The sequence below is a fragment of the Ranitomeya imitator genome, chromosome 1, assembly GCF_032444005.1.
Source record: "Ranitomeya imitator isolate aRanImi1 chromosome 1, aRanImi1.pri, whole genome shotgun sequence".
NCBI classification, from domain to species: domain Eukaryota; kingdom Metazoa; phylum Chordata; class Amphibia; order Anura; family Dendrobatidae; genus Ranitomeya; species Ranitomeya imitator.
In genome coordinates, this window is record NC_091282.1 from 224,088,210 (window position 1) to 224,109,270 (window position 21,061).

Consider the following 21,061-nt stretch of genomic DNA (forward strand, 5'->3'; position numbering starts at 1 on the left):
CACTGGATAAATAAGTAAAGAAATAAATAAACACAGACATTGAATTACTACAAATTACTCCATTCTAAACTCACCGAATCACAAGTCACACACTGAAGCCAAACCACACTTGGGAACAAATCACTTGCAATCACTTTCACTCACTATTATCAGATGCATTTAATCTAGTTGCTTTACCTACAGCTGAAACCCATTTACTAAAAGTTGGTCAGGATAAAGAAAAATGTAATGCATGGTTGTTGGCAATGCAGTATTTTATTGAATTTCAAAAATAAATTTAGACAGCCCATAATGTACATTCCAAAAATAATAATCATCTCAAATAGCGAAAATAATATTTTTAAAAAATCACAAATATACAGTATCTGGTATTTTACAAGACTGAAAATATATCCATGTTCCTTGCTAAAGTTTATCAATTAAACAGAAATGCTTAATTTTATCCTTTCAATGTTTCCTTCTCTTGGATCTCTTTTTGGCAATGTTACCATATCCAAATTGAAACAATACATGCAAAAATAAAGAACATATTTCTTTTATTTAGGTGACCAGTAATGTAATTCATGAAATATGTTAAAACATTTAAAAAACCTTTAAGGTGCAGTAAAAGGTATATTCTAGGAAATAAAAATATAGCTTTAAGTCCTCAAATTGCTAAAAAGAAAAAGAAAAGCAGTAATACTCATCATCCCTAATTTCTTTAACATCCCATTCTGACCAATGATTGACTAAGCATATATTCCTGGTGTGTCAAGGACGGGATTAAAGATGGGAAGGTTATCTATTATATTCTTTGCTGTTTTTATATTTTCGAAGGACTTTAAAGGGTTATGCCATTACTTTGCCATACTTTGGCTATGTCATCAATTGCAGATCAGTAGTAGTCCAACACATGGCACTTTCACTGACCGCAATTGTCCGGATGTAAGAAATTATGGAGCTATACATCTCTATCAACTGTTTAGTGGCCGCTTCCACGTACTACCAATCCTCTTCTAAAATGTTACTCTCTAGACGACCATTTCATAAACATAAATTACTGTCGTTTTCTGCTGTAAGGAGCTGAGGGAAGAATTAAAGACATGTAGGTCATGGGTATAAAAGTCATATCATTTGCTTCATATAATGCACCCTAATCAAGGAATTGTTCACCATTTTGGTTCTTGACAAACTGGTTTATAAATCCGTCCTTGAAGTGACTGTCCACCCTTTTCATTTCTAAAAAGAGCCAAAATTATGTGAAATTTTATTTTATGTTTTATCATTGTATCTTGCAGAGCCCAGTTGTCCAATATTGAGTTCCAAATTTCCACCCCAGATGAAGAGTTAAATTAAAAACAAAGTCTGGCAGTCTTCAGCAACCAATAGTGGGCAAATAAAATGTATTTATAAAATGGCTTACTGCTGTTAAAAAGAATGGATACTTAACCTCACCCTACGTGTTCCCTGCAACATTATATTTTCTGCTACCATCATTGACACACCGTAAATGGACAGAAAAGCCTGCCTAGTCAATCATTATCTGCAGTGGGTCAATGCAGCAGCCAGTGAATGACTGAGTAGGATTTCCAGTGATGTATTATGTCAAGAACAGAACCAGGAGGCACAGAGAAGCTAAGCTCCATTATGGACCATGCATTTTGTTTATATAACTTGCCATGTGAGATGTTGAAACATTGAAGTCTGGGTCTTGGTCTACCACCATCTATTTGGAGGCCTGCTGGCATGTAGCGACATGAGATTCTAGAGTTAGGGACCATCCTCACTGGGTACACTTGGGAAGGATTTTAGGCTCTTTTGGTCAAAATAGTGTGAAAGTACTCAATGTCATTAACATGTACTATTACTTACTGCAGGGTATTTGCACATTGCTTTTAGATTTTGTCTGTTAATAGCCAAAGTGTCAACACAATGCACTGATACCAACACGTGTTACGGCTCATTTCTTTGGTTTTGCTTTAGTTTTTGTACGTAGTACATACAGGGGTGTGGTTCCCTTTTTTGGGCTGTGCATATTGTTTATATAGCTTTCCTTGACCAGGTGTTGAATCAGTCATATCTGCGACCTGCTCCATCTATTCTGAGGACAGCTGGCACATAGCGAGGTGAACTACAAGAGTTAGGGACCATCCTGATTGAGAACACCTTGTTGAGGTGGGATGGCTTTTATGCTCTTTTGATCAAAATAGTATCAACAAAATACCCTATCTTATTTACATTTACTATTACTAATTACTTAGTACATTGTATTTCCTAACCTATATCATAGGTTTTGTCTGTTAATGGCCACTGTGTGAATGCCATCTGACCACCAGCAGCTAGGCACGGGAGCACCGCTGAGACGCATCATCTATCAGGTCTCCAACCTGACTGGACACTGTCCAAATCTACGTATCTATAACCTCCGTTACTACTTACCAGCAGCAACCCCCATATCCCATAGGGGATCTATGCAAATCTACATGGTATACCATTTTTACACTTTATGAGTAAGACTCTGGAGAGTCGAAAACGTCAATAGCTCAGTCACTTACTGTACATACTACACCATTTCTGCTCCCTTGATGATGTTATGTGAATAAAAATCATATATTGCATATAATTACCTATAGAGTGTGTGGTGTATCCTAAATTCTTATACTGTCTAGGACTTTCACAGTCCATTACACCTGGACCTCGCCTTTTCCGACTGAGTGCACACCATTATATATTCTATTGAATGCCATCTGAGGCACAACTAGGCCAGGAGTAAAGAAGAGATCAGCGGGGCATCCATGGGTGAGTAAATGATATTGCACTCTTGGATCAAAGATGAATTACAAGAGATGGGTTGAAAACCCTTTTAATTGTATGTACATGTTGAGAATATTTGTACCCCTGGATCAAAGTCCTGAATGTTTTAAAGATTTATGAGGAAATTCATAAAGATTATATAATATAATTTTAAAGTATAAATATTGAATCCATAGTCTTGTAGATAGTTCTAGAAAGTGTGTTAGTAACTGATTGACGATTAATAACAAAGCTTGTATTCTATAGTTTTCCCTAAACAGCCACAGTGTATTAGACGCCAAGAGAAAAAATTAAATATTTGTAATATATTGAAAACATTTTACAAAAAAAATTGTAAAAATTAATTCTCCTTTACTGATATAAAATCTATCTAATCTCTTCCACACATACATAAAAATACATTTCCTTTTAAACCTGGACAATAAATAGCTAATTCCAGTATTGTAGATTATGACCAATTTGTACACCATAGGAAATAGATCTACAGTATATACAATACAGAAGTATATTAAACTAAACAATATATTTTTCTTATTTTATATAATAACTTTTACATATACAGGGTGTAAAAATAAAATGATCAGTTTATTTGAATTAAAGGCGTACATTGTAGTAATGGTATAGAAATATCTCTTGTATAACTTATTTCCATTGCTTTGTTATGTTGCTATTTCTTTATGCTACAGCATAAGCCAAAATTTAAATCCTCTCTAAAAGGTAGTTTTTAAAAATATAATCTCTGTGAGAGTTTTCAATGCAATTTTCATGATCAACTGAGATTATTAATAATGATATAGGACTATTCCAACTATGACTGGAGGGTCAACATAAAACATGTAAAGTCCATATGCAACTCTTCAGGTAGTAACCAAAGCAATATTGGTCATGTAGAGAACATGTGCTTGTGATGAAAAGAAGCTCTTAGTTTGGCATATGGAGATGACCCTACTCACCATCATCGCATAGGGCATCTGAGGGGCATAACTAAGTGGGTTAGTTGGGGCCCTAGGTTCTGGGGGTCAAGAGGGCATCATTAGAATCTGCCTTAATTTGTGTACTCTACGGCTTGGAACATTGTCTTTTCTAGGCTTTTATTAAGTAAAGCCTGGCAATGGCTTGGAAGATCAAGGACTGAAACATGTCCTGCTAACCAGGGTCAATTAGGTATCTTCTTCTTGTCATTCAAAGATTTCTACCTATCTGAATGGAAGAACAATAGTAAAGTCATAGATATTTTTTTACTCTCAACAAGTCCAAACCTGAAGTACAGAATGTTCATTCTTAGCAGCATTTTAAAAAGTCTGAACATGTAAAATGAATTAATGTTACAAACAACACTTGACACATAGAATGAAACTGAAAAAAAAATATGTGGCTAAACACAATGGTTCCATGTTTCTATAGTCCATAAACTGTAGAGAAAGGCGGTAACAAGAGAAATCCTTCAGCAAGTAGTAACCAAAATAGAGTCTTCAGTAAAGGTTTTAATATAAATTGACATTCTCGGCCAATGTGAAGTTTCCATATGGCGGCAATAAATGACATTTGCAGCATCATTTTTATTTCTTCATATTATGAAGAACAGAATTGCTTAAGCACACACTTGCTGTTGGGTAGGATGAATATGCATCAAGAAGTATCCAGAAGCAATCACAGTGTTAAAATGTTAAGTATCCCCATTCCACATGCATATTCTCTTAAGTACAGTTCCATCCTTGACTATGAGCCTTTTCCTGTTAGCCAGGAGATGTCACCAGTTCTAGGAGAAAAGCAGATCATAAAAGAAAAATCATATATCCCATCTTATTTCTGCTGAATAGCTGAAGGAGTCAAAAGGTAGAAGTGTCATATTAACAAAACTCTTTTACAGTCTTGTTAATTGCGCTCTGGGGTCAAATATCCCTCAACTTTAGTATTAGGACATTGACTGTAAACTAGTTAAAAGTATTAATATCATATAAAGAATGGCCTTAAAGATGGCACTTCCCAAACGCCAAGAAAATCCTACAATCAATGGAAGCCAATGCCAAGTATTCAAAAAATATTCAATACATCTTTATTTAACAATCACATTAAAAGAATACAAATAGAGATACAAATGCAAAAAATTATACTGCCATATACAAGTATGTACCAATATGAAAAATATATATTCAAGGTCCTTCAAATAAATATCTAGTGAGGTTACAGTTTGAATATATATAAGGTTTGCAAGCCAAACCAGCAATAAGAATATCACATGGACCTGAAGAAAAAGCAAAACAAAAAAAAACTCCTACCAATTGAATACACATCCCTTTTCCCTTCAATAAAGTGTCTAGTGCCATTATATCCTACCAACTGAAAATGCACCCCTAGTCTCTCAAACCAAGGGCTATAAAAAGTGCCTAGTGCATGTGTAGCCATTTTAGGATAGCCTAAAAAAGTGATTAGTGCTAAATAAATGCAATTGCATAGTGCAAATATTCAAACTGTAACCTCACTAGATATTTATTTGAAGGACCTTGAATATATACTTTTCATATTGGTACATACTTATATATGGCGGTACCATTTTTTGCATTTGTATCTCTATTTGTATTCTTTTAATGTGATTGTTAAATAAAGATGTATTGAATATTTTTTGAACACTTGGCATTGGCTTCCATTGATTGTAAGATTTAGTTCAAAGAATTAATTTATCATATCTATCATATTTATGTTATGTGGCATAATAGACAAGTTGGAAATAATCCTTTTTGTTAGTTACATTCAGATCATTTTTAGGCTACTTTCACATTATTATGGTCAGTATTTTGCATCGGAATTTGTAAGCCAAAACCAGGAGTGGGACCAAGAAATGAAGGGGTGCAAATCTTTCCATAAGTTTTCATGAATTGATCGAACTTTTGGTTTTGATACTTACTGACCAAAATACTCATGCATGAAAGTAGCTTTTTTGTTAGTATGACACCTTACTATAGATGTCAGCCAATGAAGTGGTACACAATTACACACTATAATAAGGCACAGAATAACAAGAGTGCACTTTTAAACATCCCATAATCTATTAACTTACTTGCAATGACGAACAAAAATCCTAAGCAGATTGAAGCATTAAAAGAATTAAAAAAACATTATAAATCACAACATTTAAAAATAATATATTTATTAAAACCTATAGCCTTTATGTACAGTATAGATCAAATGTTTGGACACACCTTCTCATTTAAAGATTTTTCTGTATATTCATGACTATGAAAATTGTAAATTCACACTGAAGGAATCAAAACTATGAATTAACACATGTGGAATTATATACTTAACAAAAAGTGTGAAACAACTGAAAATATGTCTTATATTCCAGGTTCTTCAAAGTAGCCACCTTTTGCTTTGATGACTGCTTTGCACACTCTTGGCATTCTCTTGATGAGCTTCAAGAGGTAGTCACCGGGAATGGTCTTCCAACAATCTTGAAGGAGTTCCCAGAGATACTTAGCACTTGTTGGCCCTTTTGCCATCACTCTGCAGTCCAGCTCACCCCAAACCATCTCGATTGGGTTCAGGTCTGCTGACTGTGGAGGCCAGGTCATCTGGCGTAGCACCCCATCACGCTCCTTCTTGGTCAAATAGCCCTTACACAGCCTGGAGGTGGGTTTGGGGTCATTGTCCTGTTGAAAAATAAATGATGGTCCAATTAAACACAAACCGAATGGAATAGATTGCCGCTGCAAGATGCTGTGGTAGCCATGCTGGTTCAGTATGCCTTCAATTTTGAATAAATCCCCAACAGTGTCACCAGCAAATCACTCCCACACCATCACACCTCCTCCTCCATGCTTCACGGTGGGGAACAGGCATGTAGAGTCCATCCGTTCACCTTTTCCACGTAAAACAAAGACACGGTGGTTGGAACCAAATAGCTCAAATTTGGATGCATCAGACCAAAGCACAGATTTCCACTGGTCTAATGTCCATTCCTTGTGTTCTTTAGCTCAAACAAGTCTCTTCTGCTTGTTGCCTGTCCTTAGAAGTGGTTTCCTAGCAGCTATTTTACCATGAAGGCCTGCTGCACAAAGTCTCCTCTTAACAGTTGTTGTAGAGCTGTGTCTGCTGCTAGAAGTCTGTGTGGCATTGACCTGGTCTCTAATCTGAGCTGCTGTTAATCTGTGATTTCTGAGGCTGGTGACTCGGATAAACTTATCCTCAGAAGCAGAGGTGACTCTTGGTCTTCCTTTTCTGGGGCGGTCCTCATGTGAGCCAGTTTCTTTGTAGCGCTTGATGGTTTTTGCCACTGCACTTGGGGACACTTTCAAAGGGGACACAATCAGTTGTGTTGAGCAGAAGTCTGGTGGATACACAGCTGATAGTTCTACTGAATAGACTGTTAGAATTTGTATTATGGCAAGAAAAAAGCAGCTAAGTAAAGAAAAACTAGTGGCCATCATTACTTTAAGAAATGAAGGTCAGTCAGTCTGAAAAATTGGGCAAACTTTGAAAGTGTCCCCAAGTGCAGTGGCAAAAACCATGAAGCACTACAAAGAAACTGGCTCACATGAGGACCGTCCCAGGAAAAGAAGACCAAGAGTTCAGATTAGAGACCAGGTCAATGCCACACAGAGTTCTAGCAGCAGACACAGCTCTACAACAACTGTTAAGAGGAGACTTTGTGCAGCAGGCCTTCATGGTTAAATAGCTGCTAGGAAACCATTGCTAAGGACAGGCAACAAGCAGAAGAGACTTCTTTGGGCTAAAGAACACAAGGAATGGACATTAGACAAGTGGAAATCTGTGCTTTGGTCTGATAAGTCCAAATTTGGGATCTTTGGATCCAAACACCGTGTCTTTGTGCGACACAGAAAAGGTGAACAGATGGACTCTACATGCCTGGTTTCCACCGTGAAGCATGGAGGAGGTGTGATGGTGTGGGAGTGCTTTGCTGGTGACACTGTTGGGGATTTATTCAAAATTGAAGGCATACTGAACCAGCATGGCTAACACAGCATCTTGCAGCGGCATGCTATTCCATCTGGTTTGCGTTTAATTGGACCATCATTTATTTTTCAACAGGACAATGACCCCAAACCCACCTCCAGGCTGTGTAAGGGCTATTTGACCAAGAAGGAGAGTGATGGGGTGCTACGCCAGATGACCTGGCCTCCACAGTCACCAGACCTGAACCCAATCGAGATGGTTTGGGGTGAGCTGGACCGCAGAGTGAAGGCAAAAGGGCCAACAAGTGCTAAGCATCTCTGGGAACTCCTTCAAGATTTTTGGAAGACCATTTCCAGTGACTACCTCCTAAAGCTCATCAAGAGAATGCCAAGAGTGTGCAAAGCAATCATCACAGCAAAAGGTGGCTACTTTGATGAACCTAGAATATAAGACATATTTTCAATTGTTTCACACTTTTTTGTTAAGTATATAATTCCACATGTGTTAATTCATAGTTTTGATGCCTTCCATGTGAATTTACAATTTTCATAGTCATGAAAATACAGAAAAATCTTTAAATGAGAAGGTGTGTTTAAACTTTTGATCTGTACTGTATGTCAATGTGTGCTACTGTGGTATTACTGCAGGATTTTCTGTGTGTGTTTGTAGTATTTTGAACGCTTTTTCAAAATTACAGAAGGATTGCTGAGCCCATTGACAACCCCTTTAAGATTCCCTTTGTTATAACAGCTGATCACCAATGGCTAGAAAAACAAGAACTAAGGTGGATCCTATGATCAACAGCATAGATTTATCATCCAGATGAGACATCCAGATGGGACGAGCACCTTAAGGGAAATAATTTCATTTTACAGTTTTGAGTAAAACTACATTTTATTTTAAATAATATTGTATAAATGATATCATAGGTTAGCAGACATATTGGTTATAACTAATTGCATAACAGTTGAAATTAATGTACATTTATAAAAGTTAGTTGAAAAAAGAAATGCAGTGATTTCAAATTTTGGGGTCACTGGTTACTGTCATCTTAGGATACTTTCCCACATTATAAATACTACTAGATGGTAGCCCGATTCTTTCGCATCGGGTATTCTAGAATATGTATGTAGTTTATTTATGAAGATTTTAGAATAATACATTGAATACACAGGATTCGGCCGGCTGCGACCAATTAGCGAAGTTTGGTTCAAATCCCATGCCAATTCGCGTCCGGACTGCGCCTGTCGCTGATTGTTCGTGGCCAGCTACATAGTATATAGCACAGCCACGTAGTATATAACAGCCCATGTAGCAAATAGCACAGCCACGTAGTACATAGCACAGCCACGTAGTATATTGCACAGCCACGTAGTATACTGCACAGCCACGTAGTATATAGCACAGCCCATGGAGTATATAGCACACCCACGTAGTATATAGCACAGCCACATAGTATATAGCACAGCCCACGGAGTGTATATCAGCCCACGGAGTATATAGCACAGCCACATAGTACATAGCACAGCCACATAGTACATAGCACAGCCACGTAGTATATAACACAGCCCACGGAGTGTATAACAGCCCACATAGCATATAACACAGCCACGTAGTATATAACAGCCCACGTATGCAGTATATAACACAGCCCACGTAGTGTATAACACAGCCCATGTAGTATATAACAGCCCATGTACTATATAGCACAGCCCACGTAGTATATAACAGCCCACGTAGTGTATAACACTGCCCACGTAGTATATAGCACAGCCCACATAGTATATAGCACAGCCCACGTAGTATATAACAGCCCATGTACTGTATAACACAGACACATAGTATATAGCACAGCCCACGTAGTATATAGCACAGCCCACGTAGTATATAGCACAGCCACGTAGTATACTGCACAGCCACGTAGTATATTGCACAGCCACGTAGTATATTGCACAGCCCATGTAGTATATTGCACAGCCCACGTAGTATATTGCACAGCCCACATAGTATATTGCACTGCCCACATAGTATATAGTAATGTGGGCATCATATCCCTGTTAAAAAAAAGAATTAAAATAAAAAATAGTTATATACTCACCTTCCGTTGGCCCCCGGATCCAGGCAAAGCATTTACAGATGCTCCTCACGCACTCCGGTCCCAAGAGTGCATTGCGGTCTCGCGAGATGATGACGTAGCGGTCTCGCGAGACCGCTACGTCATCATCTCGTGAGATCGCAATGCATGGAGCAGTCACCAGAGCGTCATGAGGAGCGGGAAATGCCTGTCCTGGATCCGAGGGGCCGACGGACGATGAGTATATAACTATTTTTTATTTTTTTATTATTTTTAACATTAAATCTTATTACTATTGATGCTGCATAGGCAGCATCAATAGTAAAAAGTTGGTCACACAGGGTTAATAGCAGCGTTAATGGAGTGCGTTACACCGCGGCATAACACGGTCCGTTAACGCAGATATTAACCCTGTGTGAGCGCTGACTGGAGGGGATAATGGAGCGGGCACTGACTGCGGGGAGTAAGGAGTGGCCATTTTGCCGCCGGACTGTGCCCGTCGCTGATTGGTCGAGGCTGTTTTGCCGTGACCAATCAGCGACTTGGGATTTCCATGACAGACAGAAAGACAGACAGACAGAAGGACAGGCAGAAAGACGGAAGTGACTCTTAGACAATTATATAGTAGTTATTATTAGTATGCTTACTCTTGGAAATTTTTGTGAAATTTTTACTTGCATTATTTTCCCAAAATTAAAGAAGAAAAATATTTTAATTATACAAGACATATATTAAAGCCTGACTGATTTACCATATTAATGAGGAATAACCATATATTTGTATATTGAGGTAAAACTATGATCATAAGACATTCTAGAAGAATAGAACTCATTACTCAGAACTGGAGTGGACATACTGTCTACAATCAGACCTCAGTTGTCATTTCAGAAACTTCTCTTGAAAAAATCAGAGCTGCGTCATCAGCCGTTCCTTATCATGCTGATCACGCTGCTGGCCAGAGACCAACATTTGAATCATGTTTCATGGGCCACTTTAATGTCCTACCCCAATTCTCAAAACTCCTATTTTGGACATATTTATAGTTTCCCACATATTTACAAAAGACCTTTCATCAAGGCAAAAGTGGCCAGTTTTTAAATACAGTTCCAGAGATATATCTCTAGACTGCATTGCATAATAACCCTGTAATCAACACTCCCTTGGTACTTAAGAAGAACCATATTTGTGGAACAGAGTGGTGAGGAGTGCAACGAGGAGCAGTGGAAGTAAAATAAGCACAAAACTGGACGCTTTTGATCTGGTGACAGGTGTCACGGCCTCGGATACTTACCCTCCTTCTCCCATCCCTCGGCGCGCTCCCGATTCGGTCCCTCGCGCCCCTCATCTCGGCGCGTCATCACTTCGCGCATGTGCGGTCGCACCTCCTTCTCACTAGGTTCCCTGGGAGGTCACGACACCGATGGCTCCGCCCCAACATGGTGGCGCCCATCGGGTATTTTCTTCCTAGGTAAGATGCCTGTGCTTCTTTGGTGATACGCTGCATTTGTTGCCAGCGCTCTCTTTAGTCTTCAGGCCCCCTGTGTCCCTGTCGTGCTTGCCTGGTGTTTCAGCCACACCAGTCCTGTATCTATGCTGTGCCTGTCCTGTGTCCCTTCGGTGCCACCCCTGTGTCTCAGCCATGATAGCCCTATGTCTCTGTCGCCCTTGCCTGGTGTTTCAGCCGCACCAGTCCTGTGTTTCTGCTGTGCCTGTTCTGTGTCTCTTCGGTGCCACTCCTGTATCTCAGCCGTGCCTGTCTGGCTTCTTGTCTTGCCTCCCAGTCTCCATTTTTTGTTGTCTCTTTTTTTATAGCTTTGTATTGATCTTTGTCCAGTTTTCGGATTCCCATCAGCTTCCATATTCCCAGTTTTCCCAGCATCAGTCTGTTCCCTTCAGTCCTCCGTCTCCTTTCTTCTCCTGAATGTAGTCACCCCTTTGGCTCTAGCAGTTGTGTCTCCATCCCCCTTGGGCCTGCCCCTAACGCTCCCTGTACAGGGGGTGGTTCCATCTGGCCTGCTCACCTTCGGGGGCTCTAGAGTCACAACCCAGATGGTCCACTCTCGGGTTCTTATTCTGAATCCTAATAACAGGACTTCTTTAAGACTGAATTAATTGTGGTAAGATTGGAGGTATGTATGTTTATGTTCAGTGGTTTTGGTTGTAGAATGCAAATTATTCAAAAACTTTGCTTATAGTAAGTTCATTTCTAATTTTCTAACACTGTTTTATTGGTCTGCAGCATACTTTCTTTTGGAATTGTTACAATGTGTTATTGCACGTGTTATTACTCATTATAGGTAAAAGGTCTACTTTTTCCCTTGTATTTTTACCAACAGTAGCTAATCTTAATGTCCTTTGCATTTTTTAACAGTCTGAAACACAAACATTGTTTCTGTTAAACACTACTTACTCGACATCACGCTTGCGTATCGGTTTTCCTGAAGCCATAACTTCTGCTACCTTGGACACTATAGGGTCATAATTCATGCTGGCAACGGCAATGACTTCATCATTCCTGGAATACACCGAAAAAACACAATACACGATCCTTAGTACCGTGTGTGTAGGATAACGAATACACAGAAAAAAGCACAATACACGATCTTTAGCATGTGTAGGATAATGAATACACAGAAAAAAGCACAATACACGATCCTTAGTACCGTGTGTGTAGGATAACGAATACACAGAAAAAACGCAATACACGATCCTTAGTACCGTGTGTGTAGGATAACGAATACACAGAAAAAAGCACAATACACGATCTTTAGCATGTGTAGGATAATGAATACACAGAAAAAAGCACAATACACGATCCTTAGAATGTGTAGGATAATGAATACACAGAAAAAACACAATGCACGATCCTTAGCATGTGTAGGATAACGAATACACAGAAAAAATGCAATACACGATCCTTTAGTATGTGTAGGATAACGTTATTTATGTTAAGTAACTAAATTTTTACATTTGAATTACCGTACTTATATAAAAAAAACAAGACAGTTTTTTGTGCTTAATGTTTTTATTTTTTTAATGGAAGCTTCAATCTTGACAGTATCTGCAAATTGATAGCCAAGACGCAACTTGCCACCTTCAATTAAGTCACTAGTCTTAGCCTGGCTAGGGAAAAATCTTTTATTCATTTTCCTCATTTGGTGACATTGAATGTGTCGGTATACAACCCCAAATTGAAAAAAGTTGGGACACTGTGTAAAATGTAAAGAAAAGAAGAATGATGAAAGCCAGACATTTTTCCATTTTGAAAATATTAACTCATTTACAAATTAATGGAAGCAACACATCTCACAAAAGTTAGGATAGGGCTATGTCTACTATTGTAAATAGAAGAAGGGACACTACACAATTACACAACCGTTTGGAAATGTCTGGGAAGTGAGGAGACCAATTGTTGGAAATTTGGGAGAGGAATGTTATCCCAATCTTGTCTGATGCAGGATTTTGCTTTTTCACTTTGTAACACACCAAATGTTTTCTATTGATTTAAGATCTGGACTGCACATGGCCAGTTCATCACTCAAACTCTTCTTGTGATAAGCCAAGTTGTTGTGATGGATACAGTTTGTGGTTTAGTATTTTGCTGGCTGAAATATACATGTTTTTCCCTGACGTTTTCTAAATGGGAACATATTTTATTCTAAAAGCTCTATATGATGCTCAGCATTGATAGTGCCTTTAAGATGCCCATGGTATAGGCACTAATGCAGTCCCATACCATCCGAAATGCAGGGTTTAAAATTGCGCGTCGATTACAAGCTGGATGATCCCCCCTCTCCTCTTGAGTCTGTAGGACATGGAGTACATGGTTTCCATAAAGAATTTTTAAATTTGGATTGATGTGACACAGAACGGTTTTCCATTTTGCCTCAGTCCACTTTAAATGAGCTTTGGCCCAAAAAATACAGCAGTGTTTCAGGACCTTGTTGATGTGTTATTATTATTATTATTATTTATTATTATAGCGCCATTTATTCCATGGCGCTTTACATGTGAGGAGGGGTATACATAATAAAACAAGTACAATAATCTTGAACAAAACAAGTCATAACTGGTACAGGAGCAGAGAGGACCCTGCCCGCGAGGGCTCACAATCTACAAGGGATGGGTGAGGATACAGTAGGTAGGGTAGAGCTGGCCGTGCAGCGGTTTGGTCAATCGGTGGTTACTGCAGGTTGTAGGCTTGTCGGAAGAGGTGAGTCTTCAGGTTCTTTTTGAAGGTTTCGATGGTAGGCGAGAGTCTGATATGTTGTGGTAGAGAATTCCAGAGTAGGGGGGATGCACGAGAGAAATCTTGTATGCGATTGTGGGAAGAGGAGATAGTAGGGGAGTAGAGAAGGAGATCTTGTGAGAATCGGAGGTTGCGTGCAGGAGAGTACTGGGAGATGAGGTCGCAGATGTATGGAGGAGACAGGTTGTAGATGGCTTTGTATGTCATGGTTAGGCTTTTGTACTGGAGTCTCTGGGTGATGGGGAGCCAGTGCAGGGATTGACAGAGGGGAGAGGCCGGGGAATAGCGGGGGGACAGGTGGATTAGTCGTGCAGCAGAGTTTAGAATAGATTGGAGGGGTGCAAGAGTGTTAGAGGGGAGGCCACAGAGCAGGAGGTTACAGTAGTCAAGGCGGGAGATGATGAGGGCATGGACTAGGGTCTTTGCAGATTCTTGGTTTAGGAATGTGCGGATACGTGAAATATTTTTGAGTTGGAGGCGGCAGGAAGTGGAAAGGGTTTGGATATGTGGTTTAAGGGCTTGTTTCCACTTGCGAGATACACGTCCGTGTCTCGCATGTGGAAACGAAGCTCTGGCGCCGGCACTCCAGAGCGGAGCGTGCGGCCGCATAGCAACACATGCGGCCGCACGCTCCGCTCCGGAGTGCCAGCACCAGAGCTTCGTTTCCACATGCGAGACACGGACGTGTTTCTCGCAAATGGAAACAAGCCCTAAAAGAGAGATCAGTATGTATGGCTTCTTCTTTGCATGATTGAGCTTTAACTTTGTGGATTGCACGATGAACTGTGTTCACAGACAATCATTTCTGGAAATATTCATAACCCATGCAGTGATTTGCACAACTGAAATATGCTTGTTTTTAATGCAGTGCTGCCTGAGAATCCTCATGAGCATCCAATATTGAGAATGGGTTTTGACTTCTGACCCTTATGCACATGGATTTTTCCAGAAACTCTGAATCTTTTGATGATATTTACTGTCAATGATGGGATATTCAAAGCAAAGTATTTTAAATTTTTCATTGATGAACATTTGTCACAGTTTGTTGACCTCTGACCATATTTGGTTCTTAGAGACTCTGCCTTTTTTTACAGTCATGTGACTTTTGAAAATTGCCCCTCTATCACTTACTTTTCAGGCCTTTTGTTAAACCTGGTCCCAACTTTTTTAAGATGTGTTTCTATAATTAATTTATAAATGGGATTTTTAAAAAATCTTTTAAACTTCTGGTCAGCGTTTTATGTTCTGTATTGGATAAACTGTAATGCATGTAGGGAGAGCATGGTGTTTAGAGACTGCTGCAGCTAAACAGTTGGAGCAAACAGGGTGACAGTTGCAAACATTAATAACTCTTTTTTTGCCCCATTGCCTTGAACTACAACTCTCCAAAACCTTTGCTCTTCTTACAGCTTAGAAGAGGTGGAGCAGCAGCAGAGGAAATGACTGATTGGCTGGGAAGAGCTAGCTGAGGAATATGTGGGCTTTTGTCCATTGCAGTGAAGACCCAGCAAAGGAGCACAGATTGAGTTCTGACAGCTCTGCAGACCTGTGTGAGAGGAGAACAGTGAACTCCGGAGCTGTGCCACATTTGCAGACCAGCCAGATAACCAGGAGTTGCCCAGCATCGTCTGGCTTAACTTGGAGGATGATCCGGCCATTTATTCCCTGTATCCCCAAGCATCTGGACACTGCAGCTTCAAGCTGGATTCCTGTGTGACCTAGGACCTGCAACATCAAGAGGTGAGTAGCTACTGCTGGGACTTGTAGTTCTTCATGGTTGAGGAAATCATAAAAGAACTACTTATTAAGAGAGTGTTGCTGTGCTTTGTGGTTTCACATGCCAGGAGTTTATAATAGACGAAAAAAAGAGAAAAAGCACTGCTGCAATATATGCACACCACACAAGTATAAATTACGTACAAAAATACTTATTATAAACATGAACACACAGTTTATAATAGGATCATCAATAAGGGGGATTTTTTTCTCATTGGTTTATCAAGTGCACCAACGGTTCCTGTAAATGTGCCAACTAGTGATGAGCAAGTGTACTCATTGCTCGGGTTTTCCCGAGCATGCTCGGGTGGTCTCCGAGTATTTTGGTGTGCTCAGAGATTTAGTTTTCCTCGTCTCAGCTGCATGATTTGTGACTGCTAGACAGGCTGAATACATGTGGGAATTCTATAACAAACAGGCAACCCCCACATGTATTCAAGCTGTCTAGCAGTCGCAAATCATGCAACTGCGGCGACGAAAACTAAATCTCCGAGCACGCCAAAATACTCAGAGACCACCCGAGCATGCTCTGGGAAAACCCGAGCAACGAGTATACTCGCTCATCACTAGTGCCAACATCCGCAGCGACCGGACCCCAATGTTGGTCTGTATTACTAGCATAGCTGCAGCCATTTGTGGATTAAGTGTTATATGCTTGGAGTGTACATACTGTTTTTTAAAGAGAAAGTGTCATCCTTAACATGCAGGTCTACTGCAAAGCAAATCCTGTACCTGTAAGAGAATAACATATCTTCTGGGTTTATATGGTTTTATTCATTTTGCTGTTCCTTGTTATCCCTGTATTCAAACCATACAAGCAAAAGAGCTGTGATTCCCGGTTGCTGCCACAAAGTATACAAGGGTATATGTTCTCTGGATCCTTATTCATTCATACAATGTGTCTCATAGTCAGACTGACTCCTTTATCAGGTATCCTTTGCTCGCTATGTCATAAATTGAGGGTAACATACTTGCAGTGCTTTTTTTCTTTTTCTTCTTTTACGCCCATGTATTTTTCACCATTTGATACCCTATAAATAAACCTGATAAGTTGTGTCAATCATCTCACCTCACTGTGAGCGTGTACAGAACGTGGACATGGGTTTCCTGAGTCAAACCCTAGCAAAAGAGGAAGACCCTCCTGCATTCCCCTAGAACTCGTAGCAAGTATTGGGTATATGCACTGCACCATGCTGAGGTGAGAACTACCAAACAGGAGTATTAAATTAATAGGGCTATTAGAAATGGCCAAATTATTACATACTTGTTTTCTTTACAATTTCAGAGCATCCCAATTTTTATTAAGTAGCAGTGGCATTAATGTAGAATCACATTTTATACTTTGAAAGCATGATTTTCATAACACTAATTACAAGTTGTTACTTAATTTTCACGTCCTCATTCGAAATGAATTCCAGTACCGATATCAGTGGCTCCACTCCATGACCAGCTTTAGGATGCATTTATACTGCACGATGATCGGGAATACGTTTCCTGATAATGGTGCAGTGTAAACAGGCTGCAGATCACCAGAGCAAAACACTAATTCGTCAAGTGAAATAATCTTTTAGCTTCAGCGTTATGTGCGCATGGGAGATGTAGTCTAAACACCCTATTGAAGGTCTGCCAATCAGAAAATATGTAGCCAATCATCGATCATTTACTGCTGTGAATCGTTCAGTATAAATCCACCTTTAGTTTTATAGTATATTTGTACAGCTTATGGACTTGAGCCATCCATGGACAAATTACATGAGCCATCCATGACATATATTATTTGAACAGCTACAATGTAATAATACATTTCCTCTATGGTGGCTGCAGTAGAGGAAATATTTACTTTTTGCAAAAAAATTGGCAAGAACATTTACACTATGAAATACATTGATGAGCAAAAGGGTAATAATGTTTTGAACTTTTGACTTTCAGGCTCTCTATCTCACCATCCGCTACTGCTTCAAATGTGAGACTGTCATCATTGTATAGACAATCCTCTTGGCTAACTCACTGCATTGTTACAAGCTGTATACATACTGTCACATGTTTATCGTGCAGAGAGGTTTACAGAACACCGCAGCATCTGATTTCACATACTTCGGCACTGATTAGAAGCATCTCTCCTTCATATTAAGCGGTGCAGGTTTCGGTTAGCGGTGCAGAGGTTAATCTGCTCAGCTTGGAGTCTCGGTAGCTTCCCAGCTTGGATGATCTCAGCTGTTCAGTATTGGCCACTGCCCTCTCCTATATATACTCGCCTCTGGCAATCTGGATTGCCAGTGTTAAGTTTTGTACTGCCTGGTGAGGAGTGGAGGAGTCAGTTGTTGGTAGAGGCATTTTGGAGTATTTATCTTTGACTGTTGCTAGGTTTTTCAGCTGTGTACAATCCTTTGTTCTCTCCTACTTAGTTTCCCAACCTTTTCTACTTGTTGTTCCCCTCTGCTGTCTGTGAGTTTATATTTGTATGATTGGTATATTCAAATGTGGCACCCCTAGGGGTATTTGCCACAAAAATAGTTACTGACAGTAAATGCAAATACTAAAATAGCAAGACTGCACTACCACCTCCGGCCAGAAGGGGGAGCTCCAGAGACTCCCCTTGATCCATTCTGGTCTGAGAGAAGAACTGGCAGTTGGGCTAAGGAGCTGATAGTGAGAGGTCATACAGTTGAATCTCTAACAGCCCTGTGACTGTTACCAGGCCTAAATCACCGGCCTGAGGAGAAGAGGGATAGAGAAAAAGGACATTGTGAGAACCGGGTAGCATTAATCACTACCCAGAACAGGCGCAAAGACGGATACCGGATCCGTGGCTGTATTCATTACATATAATACAGCAACCGGAAAAACGTGAGGTGATATCAGCTTCACTAGGGTCGGACGCAGCAACAGACACAGAGTTCAGCGGTACTCCTGGAGGGGGTAAGCCGATAAAAGGACTCGGGTTGCCCGTCGAACCAGGACCCGGAGGGGACAGATTGGGCCGGCAGCCAGTTCACATACAGCAGCAGGGCCACACAGATATTGCGTACAATAAGAGGCGAAGACCCCGGCAGGGTCAAAGTAACTCAGAGTTCCCATACAGACTCCGGTGACAGGACTGGTTGTAAATCTTTTTTTTGTTAAAGTAAACTGGTTAAACGTTTCAGTGCCTCAGCCTTTCATTTGGACAATAGCCATCTATCCAGGATTGGGATCATCACCGCTGGGAGAACCTGCTGCTGATCAAGTAAGTGCCTGTTCCCTCACGATACCCTTTACACTGTGCATTGCCTGAGGCCACAGCACCGGGTCAAGCCACCCGTGACATCCCCCTCAAGAGACAGACTCCATTGGTCCGGTGCTGGGTATCCCGGTCTCCTGGGCGTCACAATTGGCGTCACGAACAGGATCTAGCCAGCCCGTATACCGGGTATTGTGTGCCGTGATTGGAGCCTAAAACTGTGAAAACTTGGATGAAAAATCTTGAAAATTGACTTTATTAAAGAAAAATCCATTCTCCATTGAAAACTATTGAAAGTGACTTTTCCCCATTGGTTATAATGGAGTAAAGATGGCCGCCATCCCCTGAGGTAATCACTTCATAACCGTTAGGCACGAGACTGTTAATTGAGCTACGCCATCACCTGAGCCCCAGTCTAACTGAAAAACTTCAGAATCCGCCATTACAGAGCGCGGTGGGTGGGAGCAGCAGGGGGCGTGTCATTGTGGGCGGCACCAAGCTGAGCGCTCTGACATCAGAGCAAGGGGAAAATCGATCCTGCTGCACAGCGGAACGAATCTACACTATCCCGACGGAAGCGGAGGACCGGAAGGGTCCGGATTAACTAAGGGGGCACAGTATGTCGCAGCACGGAGACGCCGCAGCACCCGGCGAAGCTAATGCAGCTGAAAGACAGAGTGTCGATAGAGAGTCCGGTAGCGCAGCGGTGCAAGGAGTGGCGCCCATCATGCCGGTGCTGATGCCATATACCCCGGGTGGCCCATGGCTTCCAATGTATGAAGGTGAGCCTAATACCCTTGACGATTTCAGAGAAAAGATGCTGGCCCATTTTGACATGTTCCCTGTGGGTGAAGTTCAGCGTGTTAGTCTCCTGATGATGCAGTTAAGTGGCCATGCTAAGCGAGAAGTCACAGCATGGGCAGCTGATCTAAAAGGCACTGTTGAACGCATATTTGCTGGATTAAAAGCTACATTTGAAACCACTGCCAGCAGCAAAGCTAAAGTACGATTCTTTAATTGCAAACAAAAAGTTAATGAGGGCGTGAGAGACTTTGCCTTAAACCTGCAGGAAGCCCTTAAATCACTTACACTGGCTGAACCCATTTTTAACACCGGAGCGGATAAACTGCTAAGAGATCAATTTATTGAGGGACTCTACACCCCTTCTCACCGGGGGCATGTGAGCATGCTTGTTTTTAAGAACCCTGAATTGACATTTGCCCAATTAAAGGAGAGTGTTATACGTCTCTAGCTGGCAGAGGCACCTCGGGATCAGGATCCTGCGCAACTCATGGCGGAGGCTCCTCAACAACATGGAGTACCAGTGACATCAGCTATGTCCGGGGCCATTGCTAAGCCCCTGGGGCCCAGTACTAATGAGGCTCTTCAACAAAAGCTTGACTCTTTAACTGATGTTGTTGCTTCAATGGCTAAAACCATGCAGGAGATGAGAGGACCCAAGATGGAGTTGTCAAACCGTAGAGAAGGTGTTCCATGGATGAGACCCCGGAGATACCCGACATGGAGAGGACAACCCCGCGACCGCTACCAACCGGATGGACAGCCCATTTGCCGCCGTTGCCAGCAGCCAGGCCACTTTGCACGAGATTGTGATTTAAACGGGAATCCCCTGGGAATGCGGGCCGCTTCGCAGGAATGAACTTTCAAGGCCCAACACCCTGGCACGACAGGTACATCGGAGGACGACCCATTATCCCTATCGTGCTGGACGGAATGCCCCTCAACGCTTTGCTGGACACAGGTTCCCAGATTTCATCTATACCGTATATCCTTTATAAGAGGTACTGGGCTGATGCAGATATTGATAAAGGGCCCTCTGATGTTGAACTAGATATATGGGCCAGTAATGGTAAGTTGGTACCGAAACTAGGATTCAGGGAGATGACCATAAAGATTGGTAAAGTAGAATTGAAGAAACAGGGTATAATTGTTGTTGATGTTGACCGGCGGAACTGTGAACCAACTGTATTGATAGGAATGAATGTGTTAGAGAACTGCTTTTCCGAAGTCATTT

The 21,061-nt window shown here is 41.0% G+C and overlaps 1 protein-coding gene across 6 annotated transcripts in view; it reads right to left on the bottom strand.

Annotated features, from left to right (window-relative positions):
- Positions 1 to 236: 236 nt before the first annotated feature.
- Positions 237 to 21,061, bottom strand: part of AIFM3 (AIF family member 3) — a 185,243-nt gene continuing 164,418 nt past the window's right edge. For all 6 annotated transcript variants that reach the window (XM_069754117.1, XM_069754136.1, XM_069754106.1 and 3 more), the window contains 2 exons: positions 12,192 to 12,296; positions 237 to 4,552 (listed from right to left, as the gene is read on the bottom strand). In XM_069754117.1, coding sequence (XP_069610218.1) covers positions 4,513 to 4,552; positions 12,192 to 12,296 — 145 coding nt within the window. In that variant the 3' untranslated portion in view covers positions 237 to 4,512. The remainder of the gene's footprint in view (positions 4,553 to 12,191; positions 12,297 to 21,061) is intronic.